This window comes from Perna viridis, chromosome 10 (assembly GCF_037379345.1).
Source record: "Perna viridis isolate PV_CMFRI_1.1 ecotype Kerala chromosome 10, ASM3737934v1, whole genome shotgun sequence".
NCBI lineage: Eukaryota > Metazoa > Mollusca > Bivalvia > Mytilida > Mytilidae > Perna > Perna viridis.
In genome coordinates, this window is record NC_142454.1 from 32,645,389 (window position 1) to 32,671,532 (window position 26,144).

The window sequence follows — 26,144 nt, forward strand, 5'->3', positions numbered from 1 at the left end:
GCACAAAGTGATGACAATAGTTCACCTAGCTATTAAAAATAGTGTGGGAGTCTCTCCACATTAGGGGGAGACTCCCACAAAATCAATGAAACATTTAGAACTTCCCACATTTGTGGGAGGTTAATGATTAACACCTTTAACAAAGTCTTTGAAATACTTATGGGGTTTTACAATCCAATTAAAATTGGATACATGAAAGCATAATCCGAGGATTCCAAAAAATTCATCTGAACAGAAAGTAGAATGGAGTACTGTTGTTAGATCCTATATGGAGAGACTGAATTACATGAATAGAACAACCGGTAGGTCTAATTTGAATTAGATTGAAGTTTTCTTTCTAGTCTTGATTCCTAAATCATTATGGTTAAGATGCAAAAAATCAATCCAACCTTACATGAGTGACATGGAACTATAAATCCATTCAACCAAAATTAAGTCGTTGTTCCAAAAGAAAATGTGTACCATACCTGTTAACCCTCCCACATTAGGGCAGACTCCTACAAAATCAATGAAAAAGATTATTGGTTAAACTTACTATATTTTCTGTGAAAAGGGAAAAGATATGGTGAAACTCAACAAATGTACCATCCTATCACCCCTATAAAAAACAGAGATCACCAAAAGGGTATTCCATTAATGTAAACACACCTTAAAGTAAGCTTTGAAAGCTGATTTTGAACCTTAAAAAATTTGCCTTTACCCAAAAATCTCCTGCATGCTACATTATCATTGGGGAGAATCCCTGACATGAACTATTTCAAAGGTATATGGTGTACAAAAAACGACGACATCACCATAAAATAATTATGAAACCTCATTTCATAAAAGGGACAGTGTCTGTTTTTATGGGCTTTTTTTTGTCCCCAGATAGTGGACCTGGAGGCCTGTACCTTGATATACAAGTAATCAGTAGCTTTGTCCCCCTTACTTTTACTTGGACTGGTGCCCTGTTATACCATGTACTTTGAACAAGGGCATGAAAAAGTAACTTCATCCTTCATGTCATCACCATCTAATTAGAATCAGACATTTTATCACATAATTTGTATATTGAAATGTACATGTATGCAAACATAATAGACTTATACAAAACAAAAACTTACTAACATGACACATGTACTTGTATCTTCTGATTACATAAAAAAAGATTTGATGCAAATTGTCTATTGTAATTTTTTTTATCATTGATGCTTTCCCAACATTCCCTGAAATCGAGTTGCTACCAATAAAGAGGTATCAATAAACCTATCAACACAATTACATAAACACGTTTCAGAGCGTCCATCGAGTTTGTCACGTGGTTTATCTATGCACATGTCCCAACAAACATCATTCAGTTTATGAATCTGTTGTTGTAACTGGGCCTTTTGTGATTCTAATTCTAGGAAAGATTTCATTTCGGCATCTACAGCACCACCTGCTGCGCCGCCTGGTGGAGGTCGACCAAAACTCGAAGAATCATTGAATGTAGATCCACTGTAATTTGAATTACCAAAGCTGGAATCATAGCTCATCTTGCAATCTTTAAATGTAGATTTTTAAAAAAAGTAGTGCCTTTTCTTTCTGCAAAAAAATGAAAAAGGAAATGATTCAGTTACATGTAAGTAAGTGATTCCCTTTAATATTTAAAGTACATTTAGTCAATATTTACAGTATTCACTGTTGAAGTTAGGTTATATTTACATACAAACTACTAAGCAGTAATTGACAGAGTAACAGGAGGGAGGAGGTACAATTGTATCATTATAACAAATTAATGCCTGTATATCGGCATCTAAATTTTCTAGCCATTTTCTGAAATAAAATAAATGCTATCACAGTTATAAACAAGAGCACTGTTGCATTACAGATAAATTACAGAAAGTACAATAGTACACTTCAGGGAATAGACTAGGTCTTCAATTGACTACCTATCACCTGATGAACTTCCTTAAGTTGTAAATTGGACAATAAACACAGAAATTTAAAGTTTCATGAAACTTAGCAGTGATTTACAGAATGTTCCCAGTATATAAAAAAAATGATTACCTAAATTGTGAAATAAATTTGGCACTTTCTCCTGCCAAAACGTCACAACACAAATTTCAATCCGCTGTTCACAAAATTTAAAATTTATGTTGAAAACAGCAATGAATAATAGAGGAAATCTATATAATAAAAAGGATAATCAATTGGTTATTGTGAATAACCAAAATATGATCACTCATGCCAAGAACACATTAAGGTTTTACTCGTGCCCGGAACACATTCCTCAAACTCATTTAATCTAGGCGTTCTTGGGCACTCGTGATCATATTTTGGTTATTCACTCATTCCAATTAATAATTTATCCAGTTCACAATCCATCAGGTAAGGGTCAATCAATCAAGGGAAGACCAACTCTATTCCCTGAAATTAACTATATAACTTGCTGTAATTAAGAAAGCACACACATACACACAGCTATAATAATATACATGTAGCTTCTGTGTGATATTTTGCTCAACCAGGATAGCTGTACTAAAAGAGATAAGTCACTTTAACTATCAGTCTTTCTAAAAATCAGAAAAAAGGTGATTCATGCATGTCAAAAACCCACCAAATTCAGTTTTATTTCTTGTTAAGACACAGTAACTGATCATGTAACCAGTCTTGGTTTTTCATTGGTTGTTGCGCTTATGAGATAAAAATTATATAGATTGTACATGAAATTTGCACTTTGCAAGAGTTATTGTTCTTGATTTGGCTTCATTTGGTTGATTTTAGTGGGAGATAAATGTTTGATTTTCTATAAAGTGCAAATCTGTATGCAGAAAAGGTTGTTGTTGTTTGAAAGTATAGGATATGTAGACTAAAAAAGCATCATTTGTTTGGTGGGTTTTTCCTCACCATGAATCACTGTATCATTGGAAGTGTCTGATTTTTATGCGGACTAGTACTTAAATATTCCACATTGAACTGTGGTGCTTTTTATTAGCTATAGATGTTCCCTTATTTCTCTGTTGAAAATGTGGCAGTTTGTGAAACTGCTGGATGGATTTTGATAAGGGATGTTACATATTTAAAATTAAAGATGCAAGATAGGAAACAGGCCACAAATACTTAAATTATTGAATATACATGTAAGAGGAACGCACAAGTAGATATTTTTCTATTCAGCATAAATATAAGAATTTTCAAAATAAAATAGTTTTCCAATTTTTAGAAGGTTCATAATGCCCTTTGGTTCTGTTTACAAAGGTTAGAAATATACATTTGTACAGTTTTGGGATTATGTAGGATTCAGTTTAGACCAGTTCCACTATATGAAATAAAAGCGACAAATCTCGTAGATGGTAGTGACTGTTTTTTTATATTTGTAAATTGAATAATGACAAAATAATGCTTAGATACATGTAAATGTATCCTCTTCTTGAGAACAAATATCAAAATCTCCATTTCCAAATAAAATGTTTTACAAGGTACAGAGGCAGAGGTTGAACCTTGAGCACTTGGGAAATGTATAGACAAAATATTTGATAAACTTAGTAGCTCTGAACTGGATTGAATATTTGATTCAGCAAATTATTCTGGCTTGTCTAAATAAATTAATATATATGTAATTTGCAATTTATACTACATGTAAATTGAAGCAAGAAGATATATTACATTTGTAATAGGAACCAGTTGTACCCTGTGAAACGAAAGAGATATGAAACACTATAGTTTTCATACATGTTATAAGGGACTTTATACATGTATTACAAGGACTGGTCACTCCTAACAAAGTCTACATTTGTATAAAATAGAGTCCTTGCAATTATCTACAACAATGTATATAGAACACTGCCATTGCTATTTAGCTATCTATTAGCCAATTGTCCCAAATTTCTCTGTTAAAAATATGGTAACTTTGCTAAGTGTTTATGTAAAAACCACTCAATGGAATTTGATGGGTGATGTACTAAATTAAGGGTAAATTAAAGATCAGACAATAGCAACATAAATCATATATTTTTATTTATTTAAAATAAGAGGAATGTAAATATCTTTCAGTTCAAAATCAGGTCTTTTTAGACAGATGAGCAAAAAAAAAAATCACTTTTTTATAGGTTCACAATAAGGATAGTTTGTCATTGAGTGTTTGTGAGTACTAATGCATCTATTAAATGAAATTAATATCAAATGATGACTAAATCAGTCTAAGATTTAGCCTCTCAGATTTTTATTTGTTTTCCCAGAAAATTAAAAAAAAAAATAATGCAAGGTCTAATTTTAATTAGACTGATGAGACTGCTGACTAAAGAAATATACATGTACCTACGTTTTGTGAAAGATATACATTTATGTTTTTTTTTCATTTTCCAAAACTATACTCCAGTAAGCTGTTAATCGTTGTATCTTTCTGTTTGTTTAACCATATGAATTCACTACCAATTATAAGATTAAAGAAACCTCTTTAAAATGATATAATTTTTATTAAATAAAAAGGAGTTTCAGTTGGAAACTCCCATTAGTTAAGCAATGAACATGCATTTTCAGACATTGGGCAAGATGTTCTAATATGGGCCCAAATAGAATTCAAATGTATATATGAAAATGTGATACCAAAATTTAAAAATGGAGCTATAAAATAATGGAAATGCTAAACAGTATAACCATGAGCAATTTTGTAATTTTGAAATAAATTAATGATAAAAAATATTGTCAAACAACTTGACAATATGTTTGTAAAATTTATGAGAGACTGGTGATTGAGAGTTAGCTCATATGCTGATGGTAGTAAATTGCATAAGCAAGAATTTTGTAGAGAGACATATTTAAAAAACATTTCTTGTATCAAAAATAGAAGTGCGTTTTGCTCATTTTAGATGTGGAGTTGTTCCCCTTAGAATAGAAACTGGTTGATATGAAAGATTAGAAATTGTTTCTTTCAATTGCAGTTATGTCATAGAAGATGAGTTACATGTTATTAAACAATGCCCTGTATGCGACATATTTGAATGAACTTTCTAATCTCTTTATTTTTATCAGAAAATGAAAAATTTTTATTTTTATCTTATAATGAATTTTTGAGTAATATAGCAGCCAAAACCGGCAGCAATATTTTATCAAGAAGAAATAGACTTTTATATCATATATTTAGATAAAAATATACCTTTTTTTAAAATGCATTATAAGTGTTTGTTTAAACCCTATATCATTTACCCTACATCGAATATCCTATATCACACCCCTATACCTATATCACAACCCTTCACAAACCATACTTAAAGTATAGTTAAAATATCTGATGTAATGAACATGACATGTCAAAATTTGTATTATATGCGGCATCAACCCGTGACCTATATCACCCAGCAGGCCAATGGCCCTTGGGAAGATATAGGAGTCTCGGGTTGATACAGCATGTAATATTCAGTATATATCACTAATTTAAAAAACAACAGTTAATGGTTTTACATGTTGATTTTTAAGAATTACTTATTTTTTAACCCTAACATGCCAAATTATCTTTTCTCCAAAGTCAGGATTGAAATATTTTTAACAATTGAAGAAAAAACCAAACCCCTCCCATCCTGAAGTTAAATGATGCGTCCCTAAGCAAAGTTTCATATCCTCATGCCAATGCACTTTCCTGGAAAAATTGGTTTAATCTTGGACTAAGAAGCTGTTTTATTGGTCCAAGGTTTAATTTGACTTCAGGTTATGGGAGGAGCTGATGTTTTACTACGACGATGACAACACCAACAAACGCCAAGTGAAGACTTTAAACGTTGATATGGCCTGTTGAGGAAAAAAATCAATCAATGACATATTTTTGCAGTGATCGATTAATTCAAGATTATCAGTCTCTACCTGTTACCCTGTACACATGATCCGGGCAGTACGTTGACTGAGCATGCACAAAAGTGTGTAATAACACACACGCCAGTGACGGTCTTCGAATTTCGATATTTTCCCAAAAATTCACATTTTGTGTAGAAAAAAGATTGTTTCAATTTCAAATTTCGGAAGTACACAACACTACATTTATACCTCGTTTCTCAAATATATTCGACCTTGAATGGTTTCAGATGAGTTGGGGCTCAAAGAAATCGGTCTTTTTCTTTAGTAGTATAGATAGTTACATGTATGTAACTAAAATCCTGAATAATTTCTCTACTCTCCTGAATGCATAAGTCAAATATTAATCTCATAGGCTTAAAGTTACAGAGAGTAAAGACTAGGGAGGTACAGTTATTATAGTACATTTTTTTAGATTCGTACTGCAGGTATCGAAATCCAATTAACTGTTTTCAGTTTTAAATAAAAAGTAATGACAAGATATAGCTCTGTTATTCTATATTATTCTACTAATCACTAAATCTAAGTATAAATGCGGCTACATAGTATACGGTATTCAATTAACATATAGCATCAGTTTGTTCTCTTATAAAATTTCACTACTCAATATAACTTGTAGAATCCTTAAAATTATATCTAAAAACCCAACACCCAAAAGTTAACATCAATCCTCTTCTATATCCCCCAGACTGCACATGCTTTCTACAATTCAAAATAGTGAATATGCATGAGCAGTTGGGGTGTGGCATAACTACCATGCTTATCATGAAATGATAAGCCAATCTGAATTGATCTGATTTCACTAACCAGTATCAATTACACAAATATAACAATTTATATAATGTAGCTTTGTTAAGAGTGACCTGTCCCTGTAATACCAGTATAAAGACAATTTAACACTATATTGACTAGAAATAAAAACACTACCGTAATTTGGCACAAAGCAGAAAAAGCCTTAGGCATTTCCCAGCTTCTAAGCCTTATACCTACAGGTTGGGAAGTAGATCTCACTGTTTTCAAGTCATAATTGATTCTTGCCAATCTGATCACCAAAATTTTATTCTCCAATGAAAATCATTGAATTCTAGCTCATTTTTGAGAGCGAAATATCAGCAATCTGTTAGACTATTTTTCTTAAATTCTGGAGCAGAGCTCTCCCCATAATTTTGGAATAGGAAAGCTCTTTTGGCCTTTCTCCAAAATCATAGCACAGTATCCATAGTGCATTCTAACTAAAATTAATTACTGATAGCACAGTGCTAAAAAATCCTAGTGCTGCAAAGTACAGCACTATCATGGCCTGGTGAGAACACCAGCTTAAACTTATTTGACAGGAGGAAAATCAGTGGGCGCGAGAGGGAAAGAACTACACCCTGGCCAGTAAGGCAGTATAGATTTTTATTTCAAGTCAATACAATTACAAAGCTTTTTGTTGCTCCACAAAAAAGATTATAGCACAAGAATTGAATTGTTAAAAACTAATGCAGAGCAACACTAAAGATTTATTGGCACACTGATTTTGTGTCACATATAGCAGAGTTCAAACCCTCTAATTTACACTGTACATGTAGCCTTGTAGGTTGAAACTGACTCCCCCTCTTTTTCGAAGTTGGCTTTTCTTCAGTACTAATCTTATCAAATGAATGCTTGTTATCATATCTGATAGACGTGAAAAAACTATTTTAAACTGTTACATCATATTATTATTTTCAAAAATACTTCAACTGCTCTTTCTTTACCGAAAGCCAAGTAACCTTGCTTTAAAATCCTCGTGTTCTTGTTTCCGGAAGTTGATGAAATAATAACGTGTGCGCATGTTATTTCACCTTTGACGCCAAAAACGTAAACAATAGCACGTGGTTACAGAGGTACCGATCTGACATGAAATAAAAATGAATCGTACAACTAAAGTAATACAAAGGTGATGGATCTAACAAAAGGTTCCTTAGAAAAAATAAAACAAAAAGCAGAGGAACGCATTTCAGATTGGATCGAAAGTTGTCAGAAAGCTGGAATCACCCGGCTACAAGATCAATATGGACAAACGGCTTTCAAGAGAATAGAATTCAGGAAGAGCGATGTACCAACATCAGGGAAAGCTAGAATTCCGACTAAACTAAAACCTCTAAAGCTAGTTGAAAATGAAAAAGAACAGATCAAAGGCGGTCGTTCTCCTGAAGCGAGAGAGAAGGGTACCAAGAAAGCAGACGCACTGTCTGTCGTGTCCATGAAAAGCCGCCAAGGAACTATCAGTCGACAGACAATGGATTACCGTTCAGATTCATTTAAGAAGTACAGAGACAGTTCGTCAAAATATAGTCCAACGGTGTTGAGAGAAATGAACAACAAAAGCGCACACAACAGGAGCTCTTTTAAGAGCAGTATCTGTAGCATGGACGCCATTTCTCTCCTTTGTGATGATCCAAACAAATATTTTTACCCCGCCCGCCTTGATGCATACAAACCTAATTCCAATGAATTTCTACAAAAGACTTACGTCAATGAAAGATATCCAAAAGCATACAAACTTTCAGATAGACTAAAATTTCGTGAGATAAACGCCGTGGAAAGGGTTGAGAAGAACTTTTACAACTATAAAAATAGCGAAAAATTCAAACCTGCCACACCAAAGTTTACCAGAAAGTCGGGTAAAATTAAAAAGATGAAAATGCCTGATGGTCAGGTTCATATAACAGAAGAGCAGCAAACATGTCTGGAAGAAAGTAGGGATACTTTTTGTCCGGAGATATTTGTTGACCAAGAAATACCAAGGATCCATATGCCTCGAGGATCTTTGAAAATAGCAACGGAATCGCCGTCTCCATCTTTCATTCGTATCACATCTGAGACCCCAGTGCCTATATCCCGACCACCATCAACGCTTTCTCAGATCCCCCCGACATTCACTATTGATGCCAGAAATGCCAGACGCTCAACTTCGCCTCTGATAACCTTCGGTACAGACGAGAACTCTAGGGCAAAATCTTCAGCAGCGAACGAGAGGTTTCTTGAAGTGCATTCACCTACTATGCTGTCTGTTAGACCATCCAGAAGTGAATTTCAAGTTGCAACTTCGGACAGAATAAGAGACTCGATGGCACTGTCGCTAAAACGACAAAAGTCTAAGCTGAGCCGTATAAACCTGACCACATCCCCCACCAATACCACTACTACACTACGGTCTGGAAAGTCAACAACGGTAATTAATTCATAGAGTATATAGAAAGGAGGGCTCTGATTTTGTTTGAACTAGAAAAAACCGTGAACAATACTCAATATATTTTAATCTTTTTATAACTTGCACTTAATTTGTGGCATCTAACTTGGTTTAGATAAAAGTCTAAAATAGGAGGTTCAGAATGAGAATACATGTAGTAACGATTCTGTGAAAGTTTCATAATCATCATCATCATCTTCCGGTACGGGAGTAGACTCCGAAAGGAGTGTGGAACCTCCCGGAACTTGCCGTGCTATATACATAAAAATGGGGGTCGGATATTATTTCATGCGGCACTTTAGCAAAGGCCATTGAGAAATCTAAAAGAACTGCGTCTACTTGGCTGCCTTCTGATAATAATTTGGCTATGTCATGAACACAAGTTATTAGTTGCGTTTCGCACGAGCGTTTACTTCCAAAGCCATGTTGCCAATCACTTAAAATATTATTTATTTATAGATGTTTCCTGATGTTACTTGTTAATACATGTTCAATGTTTCCCATCAGTGGTGAAGAATGACTTACAGGTCTTAAAATAAGAAGTGTACATATCTATCATTTAATAAAGATCGTGAAAAAGTTGCATGAAATTCTATTCAGTGGTGTAGTACTAGAAGTAAAAGATAAAAGATGGATATACCGTGTCCCCAAATTTATAATGGTCATAAATGTGAAAGTCCATGTTTGCTATATGAAACCTTCAATTTGATTTAGATCTTGATATAAAACAGGAGGTTGTTTCATGTTTCAATTTCCATGAAATTCCATTCAGTGTAATAGGAGAAGTTGTAAGAGATTGAGACCACTGCGTAACGGAGGAAGTATATGTCGCCTACTGTATAAGCGTAGGGTATAACAGTGGCGGATCCAGAGGGTCTGGGGTCGGATCCCCCTTTTTGTTGGATTTTTTTAATTCGTGCAAAATTTTGGCAAAAAAAGAACAAATAATAGGCTGTCAACCACCTTTTTTTAAACCCATCAGGAACCCCCCTTTTAAACACTGTGTAATAAAAATATCATAAATTATCACTGCTTGGTAATTTTCTTTTTCAGATTACGAGAACTTTGAGTCGCAGATTTCCAATACCCACATTTAGCTCAACAAATTCAGTTGTCGTCTCTGATGGCAAGGTAAGCATACTAAAGAAAAAAATCAAATATGTATGTAGTATTTTTAACTTTCAGCACAGGAAAATGCTTACATACATGTATTTTAAAGCATTGCGGTAGAAAGTTCAGGGCGGATCCTGATACTTTGAAAGGGAGGGTGCCAGCCGAGGTTCCTCAGAAAAAAGGGGTGCTAGGACATTATTTGCCATTTTTTGTCAACTTAACACATGAAAATGACAAATTTTCCAATCAGCCAACCAACTGCACTTTCCTCTGGATCTGCCACTGGAGTTGAGTTTAATTTTTCTAATATTACATACCATCGTTAATTGTTTGACTACTTGAGGATTGTCTTACTTGAAAATTGAAAATCTTACTCATGTTAGAATAACATTAAAATTACACACTCCTTTTTTGGATAACTCTATCAACTGTCGGGTCTTTTCACTCTACTTGGTCTGCAATCTGAATAAAATCAGCTGTTTGTTCGGCTCCGATTACTAGGTACTAGTGGCGTCCTTACGTAGTAAGTAGTAACCCTGACCAAAACAATCAGCTGATCTTAATCCGATTGCTCTGTCTGTATAGGCCTGTTTCAGTATATAATAAAAACAATTTTGCCAATCACTCAACGAGAGGAGGGGTTGTTCTATATACTAGGCCGTTTGATGCTGACTCATATATGTCTAATTTCGACAGGCACTGAAACGATTCCGTAAGTTCACAAACAAATTCATTGCCGTGTCAAGATTATTGAACGCTGTTAAAGCAAAAATGAGACAACAAACTAGAGAGGAAATAAGCTCGGTCAAAAAGGAAGAAAGAAGCAATGTTCTCGATTTCGACGTCAGTTATTTCAAAAGCGCTACAACTTCCTACGGTGGACTTTCATTACGAGCAAGAGAGGCACTGTGGAAAAGAGTTAACCTACGAACGGAGAAAGATATCCAAACGCTGAATGTAAGTTTGAGCTTATTTAGAATTTACTACAGTAACTGGTAAGTACAAATACGAGGCGAAATGCAGTATCTATAGTTTATATACTAATATCCTGTTAATTGTAAATGAACAAATCTAAAAATTAACACGCCCTTGTATTGATGCTAAATACTACATACACGTATGTATACATAAAATGTATAATTGATATTTTAGGTTGTTGTTGATCAAATGATACACAATGTAAATTCTTGAACATTTGTGTAAAGTTTTCCGACGATTCATTAACGTTGCTTGACTGTAATCGTCTATGTGTGTAGATATTTTGTAGTGGTTAGAATATTTTAGTTTCAAATTTGCTTACCAGGCTTCAGAGATGACTGTTTGCAACATGCATATAAGGTAAAGTATACATACTGAGTGATTAAACCTTACAAGGATTTTACCAGCTCTATTCGCAACAAAAGAGGCCATGGGGCACACCCTTGCATTATTCTCTGAATTAAACAATTGGCAAAGGTTTACATCTGAACACATCAAGTTACAAATTAATGTGTAGCACAAATATAGTTACCCCCTGTACATGTAGTATTAGAGGGTGGGTGGCGAGGGTTAGGGTAGGGAACGAAGGTCTCCATCCATTACACTTCCCATTGTAAAAAGTTTTAATATGCATTGCGTGGAAATTAATAACACGTGTGTAGCACTAATCCTTTCCGAATGTTGTTTTGCTATTGTAGGAAGTCATGAACAGACTACCATTTTTCCATAAATATCCATCAAACGTAAAGGCAGAGTTGGCAAAAATGTTATGGTATGACCGCTTTGAAGACGAAAGAGTTATCATCAAACAAGGAGACATTGGTTCTAGAATGTACTTTGTTGTATCTGGTTGTGTCAGCATGCAGACGACTTCGATCGATCCAAGAACAGGTACATGTTACAGTGCAGTCATGTAAACATTTTCTTTCCTAGAAACATGGCCAACGGGTCTTTTACTGGTCAGAATGTTTTTTTTGTTACCTCAGTTAAGTTTTTTAAGTGCAGCTCTGCATTGTATTTGATTCAACCTAAATCACCATTGGTTTCATTTTGGCAGAGTCTGATTTATAGCGCATACAATGATGATGTTCAGGGGATAAAGTTGACCTGACACTGACTGATGAACTGTCTCCAGATGAAGATATTAATCTACGGAATGATAAAAAGTTTTAATTTGTCCAATTGTCCAGTTAACTATTACGTCATTTCATCATGGAAAGGCTAACTTTATGCCCAGAGCATCATCTTTGTATGCGCTGTAATATACTGAGTTAGTTGTTTTGTGTATTTTTTTTATTTCAATTAGCAGTGAGTAAATTAAATATTGTGGTAATTGAATAGACATGTTTAATGGTGAGACACAATATTGATGCTGAAATCGTATTATTATGCAGGTCAAAAGGTAGTTATTCATTTGAAGGATGTAAAATCCGGAGCGACATTTGGCGAACTGGCTTTGATCAGAGACATGAAAAGAAACTACACTGCAGTCTGCAAAGGTATTAATCCTATTAAGTGTACATGAAATGACTCTTTCGAGAAAAAAAAACCTAGCTAGGCATGTCGTATTTTATTTGTTTTTGCATCAAGAAAAACAATGGCTATGAAATAATACTGTATGCTATAACTAATTGATACTAATACGAATGGTACTATTGTGTTTGCTAATCTTACAAAACAAACAGTTTTTGGGATAATCCAGAGAAGTTAAATGATAAACAATATTGGTAGTAAAATTAGGAGCACTGTAAAGTTTATGACATAAATAAAAGTGATGCGATGTATTTTTTAACATAGGTGGTTCACAATTCAGTTAATTACTAAAATCGTATTACAGGTATTATCCAATATTGGATTTTAATATTCCTTTACTATATTATTAAGAAAATCCTTTACTCATACGACGAATGTCAGTGATTCTTAATTAAAAATTTTACTGACACATTGATAGGAGTATTGAAGCTTGTTACTACGAGCTATAATTACCGATTTTTCCCGATATTTTTTGGGTGCAATTTTAAGCTCTCACGATGGTTTTTACTGTTTCCAAAATTGAATTGAATTTTGAAACACTAGGAAAAAAACTGTGGATGTTAGTAACACGAGCTTTAGCGTAGTCACATTAAAGCTCCACAAGGAGCTGTGTGGTACGACCACAAAACCCCCGAACTTGTTCTTAAGTCATTTTTTATCAGACTGTATGCATTGATTAGGGAACCCGAGTAATCATTAACTTGGTAAACTATATAAACAGGTACCATTATATTTAGAAATAGTAATCCCTTTGTAGAAAACTAAAAAAAAAAGATAAAGATATGAACAAAAAAGTTTAGCTAAAGAAATTTTAAACTAAAAGATTCTGAGTGATATCATTTCAGGTGATTGTGAGTTTCTAAGTTTGAGTAAAAATGATTTCAACAATGTGCTCCGGCATAAATGGGAACAAGACTGGCAAGATAGATACCAATTCATCAAAAATTTACCCAGTTTTGAAGGAGCTTCACCTGAACAAATCAAGAATGCTACGGACATGGCAGAGATCAAAAGTTATCCTGATAACACTGTATGTTTAGCATTGTTGGCATTTTTAATAGCAGCATGACTATGGAATAAATGTGCAAGAATTTTTTCTCTATGGCCATTTGCAGGGGCGGCTCCAGAAATTTATGAGAGAGGGGAGGGGTTCTGATAAAGGTGTAAAAATGGGGGGGGGGGGGGTAAATACTACTGATTGCTCAATTTGGTCCCAATTTTAAACGACTTGAAAAGTGTTCCAAAGGAGGAGGTTCCAACCCCAGAACTCTCCCCCTGGATCTACCATAGTGTTACCTTACACTAAGCCAAGGGGGCTAGAAAAATAATTAATAGTAACATCTGTCTAATTATTTCCATATGGATGTCTCTTAGTTTTCACCTTATTTCACAAATTAAGTTCAGCTAATTTTTTTCATGTGATGGTGTGAACTTCCATGAGAACTCTGAAGTCAAGATGTGGGGAAAATCTTCATGAGACAACCATACCAGCAGTCATATACAGAAATATTTTTGTCTATGTGTTGTCTAAACCTAATTTTTAAATTTGTTTATTACTTGCAGGTGATATTTGGAGATAAATCCAGCCTAACAGAAACTGTGTTCTTCATCAGAAAGGGGAAGTGTGATATGATCAAGAGTGTCAAGTTGATAAGGACTCAATCCCCGTATCTCAGGCCTTCGTTATTTCTGCCTAGTCCAAAAACAGAAGAAACATCAAAAAAGTTTATGAACAAGTCGTATGGAAAGACAATGAGAATAAGCCGAACAGAAAATCATCTGTTGACAGTTATGTCCCTTTATCCAGGAGATTTCTTTGGTGCAGGTTTGATTAATTGATTTTAATGTTTATCTCTAGTATGTATTTTCATAAAATCCCTCGAGTGGATTCAGATATATTATACAGTTGGGTTCTAGAAAAAAAGGGTCCAAGCCCAACACCCAGGTCCAATTAAATTTTCCTTGAATTTACACAAAAAAAATTGAACAAAAAGGGGATCCAAACTGCAAACACCTCCTATCTTTTTTAATCGGCCACTGGGCTCTGGATCCTGAATTTAAACTACATGTAATTACATTGAACTCCATTTAGTTTCTAGTGACTAAGCTACAATATATTTAAAGAAGCCAAGGCTTCAACATTCTTGTGCAATAAAACCCAACCAAAATAAATCCCTTCCCCTTTTCTGTGGTACGAAAGGGCTCTACATTAATTTGGCAATAGCTACACCACTGATGTCTATTATGGTTACCATAGATTTGGCCTGAAACACAAAGTTAAGTACAGATTTTCCAAAGAACCATGCAGAGGGTGACAAGTCCATACTTTCTTGTCAGTTTTGTAAGGTTTTTCTAAATTGAAGAATTACTCGAAGTAATGATGGATGCTGGGAAAGGGGAGAAGATAATGGACTGGTTGTGTAATGATCTGTAGTCAAAATATTTGGTACTTTCTCAAATTACAGACAGACTGGCTCATAGTCCCATAATTTGTTCAACAGTTAGCAGGCATTCTGAATATATTATTTTTTATTACAGGAGAAGATCTAACAGATACGTTCATTATACCTAAAGGTAAAGTAGAATGTTTGTTAATTAACTCAGCATTTTACGCCATCAATCTTATGATGGATCGGCTGGAAAAGATGAAGACCGAAAGAGAGAAAAAGATTCCACCAAATCTTGAGCTGTACAAGAGATTTGAGGAGAACAGAAAATGGACTGAATACAAGAAAAATCTTGTAGAAAATGTCAAGAAAAGGAGTCGTGTACCAAATGTTACAACAACAGCTGACATTCCAAAGATTTTAATAATGGAGCCAAATATACCGGAGGATTTACTGTGGTTGGAAAAACAGAACAAATAGTGGAATTTTTCATAATTCATGTATTCATTTTTCTATTTATTGTTGAATTAAAAAAGAGCAGATTAGCATAATTTTATACCTCTTTATGCTGTTTTAGAACATTTCACAATTTTGGCAGTATTTTTGAAAATGAACTTAAAGTCGTAAATTATGTGATTTTCAACATACCAGTAGGTGTTACAGAGAGATTCACAATCATTACATTGTTATTTGCAATCAAAATTCATTGAAAAATTACATCTGAAACATTCCCTGCTGATTTATATTTGGTCATTAACTACATTCATTTTTTATATTACACACATTTAACAAACAGCTGTCTTTTAAGTACAGGATGTTTGGGTAGGGGGGTTAGGGTGGTTACTAGGATCAAATTTAGAAATTTAGTGCCCTGATTTTTTTCTCTATATAATTTCTGACTTGACTTTTAATTTTTTACTCTATCCTCTATCCTGGATGGATTTACCAAATAGTCATCCTGATTTTTGTTAACCATACATCATCATCCTTCAAAATTCAAAATTTGATTCTAGCCCCCATCCCCAGAAATCAAGTAGTTGCTCCCTAGGTCAACAACAACAAATGATTTTCAATAACTTTTCATGGGAACCAATTTTCAGGGTTTCCATGAGTTTGGCAAAACACGAATTCATAAGTATGAAGAAGTTCTAAAATCCATTTATCCAAGAATCTACAAACTAACAAACCACAAAAATTGAGTTAAAGTATTTTCACAGTAGTTGGAAAAGACTTTACAATAATGATGGATTGTGTTTAGATATGGCAGATATATCATGTATTACAGAATGAGGATGTTTGAACAATTGAACAGACCCTGCTTTATATTAGTCCCATATATATGCTACACCAGATTTTAATATGCTTGTTCACAGAAGTAACAACCCAGAGGTAAGCATATCATCCCACTGTTAGATAGGTATTAGATGTGATCTGGAACTTGTTAATTATAAATAGGATGAAAACAAAATAATTGGAATGGTCAAAGTTCAATCCACATCATAGCCTCAAAGATGGATTGTTATATTTATAAAAGTTTGGAGTAAGGAAAAGATTAAAAATCATTTCAGTTTTAATTTTTTAAAATTCCAGTCGCGTAACAAACTACAAAGCTAAGATAACCCTCCTTTGTCGTTGTTTTTTTATGTAGTTCTCCATTTTATCGTAGCCAGTTTCTGGAGGTGGATAATAATGTTTTGGTGGCTTCCCTTCACGTAACCGGAGGAAGTAGTGTGAATACCTGTAACGAACCAAGGATCCTCTGCCACGCCCCATTTTCCTATAACCTTTCACGATCATGGATTGTTTAACAAAAGAATCCTCTACAACAGAAAAAACAATTTGTAAATAGAGCCTTCTGCCAAAATTATTTTCAGAAAATCACAAACTGCAACGATGTGTTATCTCTAGGATATATAATAGCAATATACATCATGCATTTATTCTACAAATAAGAAAATAACAAAAACAGATGCTAGAAGAAGGATATTTTTTACTATCCATATAATTTGTTATGTAAACTTTAATGACTTATCATAATAATAATTATGTTTGTTTTTTCCCACCTATTCACATATTTGCAAGCTGGAAAACTGTATCTTTTCCAGCGGCACATCCTATCACCTAATATGAAGAAAGTGGGCACTCCAAGCTTACGCCTGATTCTTACATGGAATGATACTTTGAATTTGACTTACCAACCCACAGATTTGACTTGAATTCAACATTATGATCTTTTACTGCCATTGCTTGGCATTCTTCAACTACCTTTAACAACAAAAAGAATCATAATTAATGGATAGACTGAATCAATTCTATTTCTGGCAGTTACAGAATATTTGGTATAAGAGTTGAAGGCAAGGTATACAAAATGAACAATTCAGTAAAGTTACATTAAAAAATCATCCCTTTATCCTAATTTTTAATCATAATTTGTTGAAACATGCTCATATAAAATACACAACAGCTCTATCACTCTCCACTTTAGTACGGAGAAAAATACATATCTGTTCTACCACTCTTCACTTTTGTATGGAGAAAAATACACAGCAGCTCTATAACTCTCCACTTTACTATGGAGAATAATACGCAGCTGCTCTATCACTCTCTGCTTTTGTATAGAGGATTCAAACTTTCAAACCTTTCAAAGGGGTGCAACTCCCACAAAAGTTAATGTTTAATAAATTCCTGGCAATTTGCACAAATATATACCTACAAAAATTCATGAAAATTGTATTCAGGACTAGCTAGAATTTGAGTGAGTTTCCTACCCTGTACTGAGTAGTTGTGCTTACTGAAATCTAAGGGACAGTGCAAAAACATTATTCCTCCCCAACTAAGTGGAGGGGGAGAGACATAATTACATACTCTAATCGGATGAGGGAAGCCTGAAAATTAAGAAATTGTTTTAGTTGGCTTTGAAACCTACCTTCTTAATGATATGAGCACCTTTGTGTTGCTGGAAAGATAAGTTTTTGATGGCTTCATCAACAGACATACCTCTAATCTGAAATACAGTAACATTAAGATTTCATTTTATTCATTCAGAATTACAACATTTTAATTATTTAGGCTGAAAGGCAAGATTGTAAATATTTCATTGTTCATCGCTTATTAATTTCTGTAGACAGAACTTTAGCAACTATCCTTTGGACAGTTCGACTTGAAAATCAACAGACAAAATCAACCTTCCTCCCAAACATACAAATTCAACCAACCCTTGTTTATATTTCACTTACCAAGTCTCCTGGATATAGCTGAAACATTGATATTTTGGTGATAAAAGCCAATCAATCAATCAATCAATCACTAACTCAGGGTATTGTAAAAGCCTTAGTTCTCTTGATCACTCTTGATGCATTAAAAAAAACACTTAACAATAAACTTGACAAAAATCAAAACAGCCAAATGTAATATTGTTAGGCTTTGAGAGTAATCAAGGGAACTAAGATTCCAGCAAAAATCAAAGGAATGTAATCCAGGGACAAAAACCAGACAAGGAAAACAAAAACACACACACAACAAAGAACATAAAATACTGCCAAAAATACAAGTTCGTGGATACATATTTTAATGGATCAGGTAAAAAACACTTTTTCATGGATTCTTGAATAAATGGTTTTAAGATTTCAGTATACATATCAATGGAAATCTCCTTTTTGTGGAGAACCAAATTTTGTGGTTTGGCTTACCCCATAAACTGGTTGTAGTTTGACATCCTATCACATATGTTTCTTGAATTTCAGGACTAGAACATTCATTAAGAACAGACCATGCTTCGTACAAGTCTGACACCCTGAGTGGTATTTTTAACGTGCTAGCTAACAGAAGCAACATTACCCTGCTAGTCATGTCACCCAACTTGGAAATATTATTTTGACTCAGAAACAAAGAGTAATCGCTCTATCTAAATTATACTGCTTTCTTAACAAAGAAGCAGTTGTTATAACTTCAGAGTTATGGGTATGATATGGCAAGGGAATATAACCAAAGGCATCCTGCACTTGAGGTGAGCATGGTACCTGACCTTCTTCCTTGAATACTGCTGAAAAAATTACCATAATGAAATGGTATTATAACATCTTAGGACTGTACTTGTGAAGAGAGCTGGGCTTTGAGTGAGATAAAATGCTTTGCTCATTCCTTGAGCATGGTACCACAAAATCTCATTCCATGAACACTATTGGAATACATTACCATAATGGCATGGTACCATAACTTCTTAGGGCTGTACTTGATGTGGTTCTTCATATGAACAACTTCCTGTTGTAATAAATAGAACATTTATTATTAAACATTTCATGCTCCAATATTCCAACCAATCAAACCAAATACTTTTCTATGACCTCTATCCTAACCTCTGATAATTGTGATAAGAACTGGCCCATTGCAAGTTAAGACGATCCATGTAAGAGGAGGTCATGTACACATCTTAACTTGTTCTCTAAACAATGAAATGTTTTAAAAGTGGCCGTGTCATAGAAATATTCAAAACAAAGGCAAGAGAATTGGCATTCAACTTTAAGAAAGTCAAGACTGTATGATGAGAAAATACATTCCTAACATAGGGAAGACTCAAGTTTACAAATAAATTGAAAATTACACTATTTCACCAAATGTCACAAAATACAGCTTAGAAAATAGTATATAAGAAAGTTGAAATGGGGAATGTGTCAAGTCAAGAATTGCCATCATGCAAACTAAAAGACAAACATATATAAATCAAACAATCAGACAGCAACTATCATTTAAACCTACTGCCGGTCTTCTTGGGTCACCAGGCTTCTGTATTGGATATACTATATCATTATACTTCAACCATTCTTTAGGAATATTTGGAAAAACCTCAGTCTTGGGCTCAGGGTCAAACTCATCTCTCCTCTGAGCACTTGTATGAAATCCTCTACATCCTGCAAGTTTGTACTGAAGCTGAGAGATTCCTGGAACACATGTGTACACTGACTGCCTAGCTGCCAGGAAAGATGGTAGAACTGTTGATATTGGCTTTTCACTGGTACATGTAGCTAATCTAGAATATGAAAGGGAGGTTATCATTTCAAAATGCTGAAGTTTTACTTCACATAGAAAATTTTTAGTTATCTATGGCATGGACATATGTTTAAAAAAAATCCATTGACTAATATTTATTATTTATTTATTTATGAGTTAATAGGAATGTTTTACTTGTCATTACATGTACAAATATTCAAACTGAGACTTTTAAACTCTATATACATGTACACTCCAATGATGAAAATATTAAAACATTCTACACACTGATCATTTTACAAAATTTTAAAACTACATGAAATTGAATGAGGTTAAGCACACCCCTTTAGTATTATCAAATAACAAAATAATCCATGTAATCGTGGAACTTTTTTATTTTATACATGATGTGCATGTACATGTACAAAATGTACATGTAAGTATTTATTGTTGTAAACTGTAACAATGTCAGCCTTTACCTCGTCTGTAGATATCCCAATCTAAGTGCTTTATTTAAAACTGAAAAAAAAAAAGAAAAAAAGATTTTTATTGCATTTATATCTATCAAGTTCCATTGTTATGAAAGTTTGTATTTACATGTATTAGTAATGGAGCTCCAATCATTGGAATCATTGACTCATCAGTTGAATCATTTAAACTTTAAACATTGTTAAGGTTTTGTATTTGTATAACTTTTTCAATTCAACAGTACTTTAAACTACAATGGAAAGACCGCAGTCAAGATCTTTAAAATTGTTGAAATACACTACCATCAACCTTAATTTTAGTTTCTCCACTCTTCACAGTGGAGTCACTATTTTCATCCACTGTGTCTCCACCAAATTAAAAATGGAGATAAAATGATTTCATTCCAATACCTAATTTTTTTTCAGTACATTACTGTAATGCTTAGCAGCTATTAAACTATATTAAACTTTAAAAGAGTGGAGAAATTAAAAATAGCGTTGACAGTAGTGTATATTTTTCATACATAAGGGTAGATTTTGAGCTGACTTTACAAATCTGAAGTAGTATTTCCTACAGACGGTTTTGAAAGGGTGAGGACACCCTACACTTTTTAGTGGCTTTTATTAAAAAATTTTGTTCATGCCCATGGATACCTTTGGTATAATAATTATACTGTATTGATGTTTTTTCTTTGATCTCTTTGTGGATATAATTTGATAAAAAAATACATGTAATACTCTGATTAGGTGATCAATTTACAATGTCTTCCTAGAGTTATGGACCCCATAAGGGCCATTCATGATTGATTGATTGATTGTTGGGGTTTAACGACCAAGCAGCAATATTTCAGCTATATTCAGTCGATGAACATAAAATGGATGATAAAATGAACATGAAATGAAGATGATGAAAAAAAATGGGATGGAACACAAGGATAATATGGGCAACAAATTTTGATTGCCACAAGAAAGAGGGAGGGATGGGTAGGGTTGGGCAATTTAGCCTCCTGTGGCGGAGCGCAAAGGTTCCTTCTCCTATCGAACACCACAGCAGGGTTCTTTAATGTGCGAGAAATGTTGCATCTTTCCCAACACGGTGCACCACTATGGTTTGCGGTCAGGTTTTTCGTATTACAGCCTGACAACCCCAGCATGTAACACGACAGGGGGTACCCCATTTCACCACCTGGGGCACACTTCCAGTTGCTCTGTGGGCAGAGCGCCTAGCCCCTGGCTAGGTTTCTGAGCACTAATTAGTCGCCTTTTACAACAAGCTTAGCGCTACTGCAGGCCTATTCTTTTGACACCCGGACCTGCACGAGGCGGGCCATTCATGAATGCCAATGCATCATGTGTGCATCCCTGCATGGTATTTCATGTTAATCCTACAATTACTGTTATTCCTGAGCGAAGAATTAAACTAGAAGGTCATTAGTTACTACAATGGGTCACACTAGTATAACTACATGTACATTGTACATGTACAATCATGAAACCATGCAATGTCTGTGCAACCAATGTTTAACATGCAGTGCCACATCCAAATCTGCTGTAATATGAAATTACAATGTACATGTAGAACAAGGCAATTCAAAGATATTGTGTTAAAATGCTGAGGAAAATCAACTGGTGAAGAAGTTTTTCTAAATGTATAACTATTGATAAGAATTTCTTAGTAAAATGTGATTGTAAAAATACTCAAAATTACATTGATCTTCAATTTAAAAATATGAACAATTGAAATAATTCCTTTATTCATCCCTATTTACAATTCAATGAAGTATGCAAGGTTTCTCAACTTGACAAAACAAGGTAATAGTACACATACATGTATCTGTATCATTGCTTTTTCATAGATTTTTCGAAATAAACACATTAAAGTACCATATCTTAACTTAAATTTGGCATTTTGAATGTAAAATCCTTCAACTATAACACTATAGTAATTATTATGAAAGTCTTTACTGTGCAGACACCCTGTCAAGCTCTTCAGACTTAGTCATAGACTCTTACAAAATAAAGGTCATACTAAAGACCTTTGTAAAATTATACATTCAAGTAATACCGATAAACAGTGATTAAAATTGCAAATTTAAATGTATACCAGAGACTTTATATTGCAAATTTATATTGTCAAGGATTTCCTATGATTGAGGTTATACACACGTGAATTTGAAATAGTCATACATAATTTGCCACTCATTGCACTGAAAAAATATTCTGTAGCCGTACTATAGGATTCTTCGGACATTAAAATAAATGCAGAAGTGACGAACAGACAATTAGTGAGCATGCAGATTGTGAATCAAAGGGATGTGATGTAAAAGTAAGTGAAATACTTATTTACCACTTCTCATTTTTCTAGCACGTTCAACTTCCGGTTGTCGTGATTTTAATATATGGGTAAATATACATAAATGGAATGATAAATAATTATTTAAAAGAATTCACATTAAAATATGAAACAAGTTTATTATAACCTATATAAGAGATATAGATAAATATTTAATATTGTAATTTCTGAACTTGTCGTTATTCTGTACGACCAACTGTTAGTAGCTGAACCAAAACGTGAGAACGACGATAATTTTGCGGGAAAGCTGTCAACGGTCATAGAATCTAAACTATCCCATTGAAAATAATTTCCATAAATTTATGGCACTCCTCACACTTCCAGCCTCGCCCAACTGGTACCTAAGCCACACAGTAGGGTTCAACAAAGTTGGGCTACTTGTTTTCGCAGCACGACACGATGTGTTTGTTTACGATTCCAGTTACTCCCCTTTGGTGTACAAGGGTGTATATTGTGGCCATCGTGAAAAAGTTACTGCTGTTGTTTTGCCAACAGAACCAATAGATCCAAATGTTAACTTATGTTGCAGTGGATCAGAAGATGGCAATGTCTACATTTGGGACACTGTCATGAAAGAAAAACTTTATGAAGCAGAGGCACTTGTGAGTTTGATATTTGTTTATTAGATATACACATGTTCTTGTTCATATACTTACCAAATGTCATAATAATATATAATAGTAGGTACATGGCAAATTGGTGCTTAGTAAACACCTTCAGCTACACGTACATTTAATTTACAAATTAATATAACTGAATTTCCTCTTGACCCTGCACCAATACCTCTTTCTTTAATTTGGATAATGATATGTCAGAAGATTTAATGGCACCCAGGAGTACCACACTTCATAACCAGGTTGAAATCTTGAATTTCTCACCTACAATGTACCAAGTTCAATTCCATATTCATTTATCTGAATGCTGATAACAAATTCATCACAAAAAATTCTATTTTTTATTGATGTTCTGTTCATTTTATATGAGATACTCTGTTTGTTGACATTTTGGATCATTTTGCATGTGAAATCTCAGGAAATGAGAGTAGGCAGAGCTTGTTACTTTTAGAATAGACTGATAGCAGATATGTACTTGTACATGTAAGTTTCCCCTTGAATTATTTAAAATTCTATCAGATTCTGGTCTTACACAACATGTCTGCTCGTTCCATTCCTTGAGCAACAGTTCCTATGATGAGGCTATGCTTCATCCAGTTTCATTTGCAACATCTGAAAGTTTCTTATTTTCAAATAAAAATATACATTGAATGGAAATTCTTTTGACTTTTAGCTATGTTTCAACACAAAAATACTTGTACTTGTTAGAGGATTGAATCTCAACCCAGTGTTCTTCCCAGGCCCTTCAAGCGCTGAGCTTTACAGCACTGTTTGAGATTGAGTACTGCGCTATTGAGATCGGTACTGTGCTATCTTGCTACCAGGGCTGTGCTATAACATGTAAAGTTAAATTTGTGGATTAAAAATCAGTTACTACAGGAAACGTGTGTGCCCCAAGGTCATTTACGGCATCCTACAAGGTACATGTAATTAGCTCTTGAAGTTGATAGCAGTAAACATGCTATGGTCAATTGATCACCGCATGACCGCACATGTATCTGATGTCAATAAAAGTTATGACATTGCCAATAAGATTCTTTATCAGTCACCCCACCTACCCACACATTAATTTTAATAAAGGTGTCAATTAGATACTAATATCTTATACTGAACCAATCAAAACTGACTATGGTAAAAATTCACTCAACCCTAGCCAAAAGCATGTGGCTATTTATAAATGCAAAGTTGAAGAATTGCACAATCACATGATGTTTTCAACATTAAGAAGCTGACTTACCTGATAAAAGAACATATTAAATTCCAAAACAATATTTATTCCATCAGATACTTCCAAAGCACTTTGAAAAGAAAAAGGAAATGGCCGTCTTTTGTTTACATTGCCATTTTGTGTATCAATAATACATGCTTTTTGGCAGTAAAATTAGTTAAGAAATAGATCATAAAATCCCCCGTCTAAAAATAGTACAACAAGTGTGGGGAATTATTTTTTGTGTAAGTCATGATATGGGGTTTTTGTCATGTATAAACTACATATAAACATAATATTTAAAGACAAAACATAACAACTAGTGTGCCAACTTTAAATAACAAGAATGATTTCTGTTTTTTCCTGATATATTTAGGTCAACTCCACACTACATCCTGAAAATTTTTGGAAACATGAATATTAAAACCAGAGTAGTCTATTACATTTACCTGATTAGATCATATTCTATAAATCTATAAATATATTGAAAGTTACTAAGACTAGAAGAAGAGTTCAATAGAGATTGCTCTTAATCAAATGAGCCATTGAGGCCCCAAAAACAAATGAAAAATTGTAATTTCCATTGGGTCAGCTGTCAGCAAAAATTTGAAGAACACTGGGTGTGTATGAAAGGAAATATTTATGAAGAATTACTTATCATAATTTGATAGAATACATGTATCTTTAATATTTCTGTTAATTTATAAAGGAAAAATAAAAAAATAGTATTAAAGTTATTAATGCTGCAAAAGAAGAAAAAAGGTAAAATATTATCTACAAATAATTCATGTAAACATAAACAGCAATGTACATTTGTACATTTTTAATACAATGATCAAATTTTATATAATACATTAAATACAAAGTGGCACGTTTCGACACGAGACATATTAATGTTGTGTCACTCGCGCTGAATACAGCGCTATCTGAAAATCCTGGGGAGAACATTGTAACCTTTGAAAATTTTCCCACTCGCTGCCTTTTTTTATAAAGAATTACTAGTAATTTAAGGACATGGGGTAGTAGATACTTACATGTTCTTGTGTATACATACATTTTGTATACATGTATTTGTTCAACTTTATACAGGCAAAAGTCATGGCCGTTGCCTGGTCTACTTTCAACAAGAGGATGGTAGTTTTTGGAGATGAGAAGGGAGAAGTAACATGTTGGAACTATATTGAGAATAGAATTGCAAGCTTCAAAGCAGAAAAAGCAGCAGCGTTTACAATAGAATTTTCTAATATAGAGGAATCAGTTGTTGCTGTTGGGTACGTTAATGTAGCTCAGAAGTTGCTTAGATGCCATCTTGAAATAAAATTAAAGTTCATCAGTATGTGTATTTTTTATCCAGATTAATCTGTAACCATGTTATGTTTCATTACAATATATGAGATACTGAGTTCATATTTTGTAATCCATTGGTTTCACACTCTATACATGAAGTATACCATAAAAACTAGTAGAAAAAAAACTGTTATTGA

At 33.8% G+C, this 26,144-nt stretch overlaps 3 protein-coding genes and 1 long non-coding RNA gene across 4 annotated transcripts in view; 2 read left to right on the forward strand and 2 right to left on the reverse strand.

Annotated features, from left to right (window-relative positions):
• Nucleotides 1-996: 996 nt before the first annotated feature.
• On the reverse strand, nucleotides 997-7,610 carry LOC148605449 (uncharacterized). Its single transcript, XR_015916231.1, has 2 exons — nucleotides 7,545-7,610; nucleotides 997-1,563 (listed from the first exon to the last, which is right to left on the reverse strand). It is a non-coding gene; the product is annotated as an uncharacterized LOC148605449 (long non-coding RNA).
• A 26-nt stretch (nucleotides 7,611-7,636) lies between these two features.
• Nucleotides 7,637-15,584, forward strand: LOC148605450 (uncharacterized). Its single transcript, XM_088551126.1, has 8 exons — nucleotides 7,637-9,004; nucleotides 10,076-10,153; nucleotides 10,832-11,092; nucleotides 11,812-12,004; nucleotides 12,508-12,612; nucleotides 13,492-13,676; nucleotides 14,210-14,471; nucleotides 15,185-15,584. Exons 1-8 carry the CDS (start codon nucleotides 7,730-7,732, stop codon nucleotides 15,511-15,513), a joined length of 2,688 nt encoding a protein of 895 aa, XP_088407252.1. The 5' UTR covers nucleotides 7,637-7,729; the 3' UTR covers nucleotides 15,514-15,584.
• Nucleotides 15,585-16,591: 1,007 nt separating this feature from the next.
• On the reverse strand, nucleotides 16,592-22,868 carry LOC148605451 (large ribosomal subunit protein uL22m-like). The gene is made up of 7 exons (XM_088551127.1): nucleotides 22,834-22,868; nucleotides 20,499-20,538; nucleotides 19,789-20,059; nucleotides 19,228-19,293; nucleotides 17,956-18,037; nucleotides 17,229-17,294; nucleotides 16,592-16,853 (listed from the first exon to the last, which is right to left on the reverse strand). Exons 1-7 carry the CDS (start codon nucleotides 22,841-22,843, stop codon nucleotides 16,636-16,638), a joined length of 753 nt encoding a protein of 250 aa, XP_088407253.1. The 5' UTR covers nucleotides 22,844-22,868; the 3' UTR covers nucleotides 16,592-16,635.
• A 166-nt stretch (nucleotides 22,869-23,034) lies between these two features.
• The window catches only part of LOC148605452 (gem-associated protein 5-like), a 144,558-nt gene continuing 141,448 nt past the window's right edge, over nucleotides 23,035-26,144 (forward strand). Inside the window, exons 1-2 of the mRNA XM_088551128.1 lie at nucleotides 23,035-23,441; nucleotides 25,750-25,931. Coding sequence (XP_088407254.1) covers nucleotides 23,142-23,441; nucleotides 25,750-25,931 — 482 coding nt within the window. The 5' untranslated portion in view covers nucleotides 23,035-23,141. The remainder of the gene's footprint in view (nucleotides 23,442-25,749; nucleotides 25,932-26,144) is intronic.

Coding starts and splice junctions, on each gene's coding strand:
- LOC148605450 (XM_088551126.1), top strand. CDS start 7,730: ATGGATCTAACAAAAGGTTCCTTAGAAAAAATAAAACAAAAAGCAGAG. Junction 9,005..10,075: donor GGTCTGGAAAGTCAACAACG/GTAATTAATTCA, acceptor TTTCTTTTTCAG/ATTACGAGAACTTTGAGTCG. Junction 12,005..12,507: donor TTCGATCGATCCAAGAACAG/GTACATGTTACA, acceptor ATTATTATGCAG/GTCAAAAGGTAGTTATTCAT.
- LOC148605451 (XM_088551127.1), bottom strand. Junction 17,295..17,955: donor TCATATCATTAAGAAGGTAG/GTTTCAAAGCCA, acceptor TGTTAAAGGTAG/TTGAAGAATGCCAAGCAATG. Junction 16,854..17,228: donor CAAGTCAAATCTGTGGGTTG/GTAAGTCAAATT, acceptor TTTCTGTTGTAG/AGGATTCTTTTGTTAAACAA.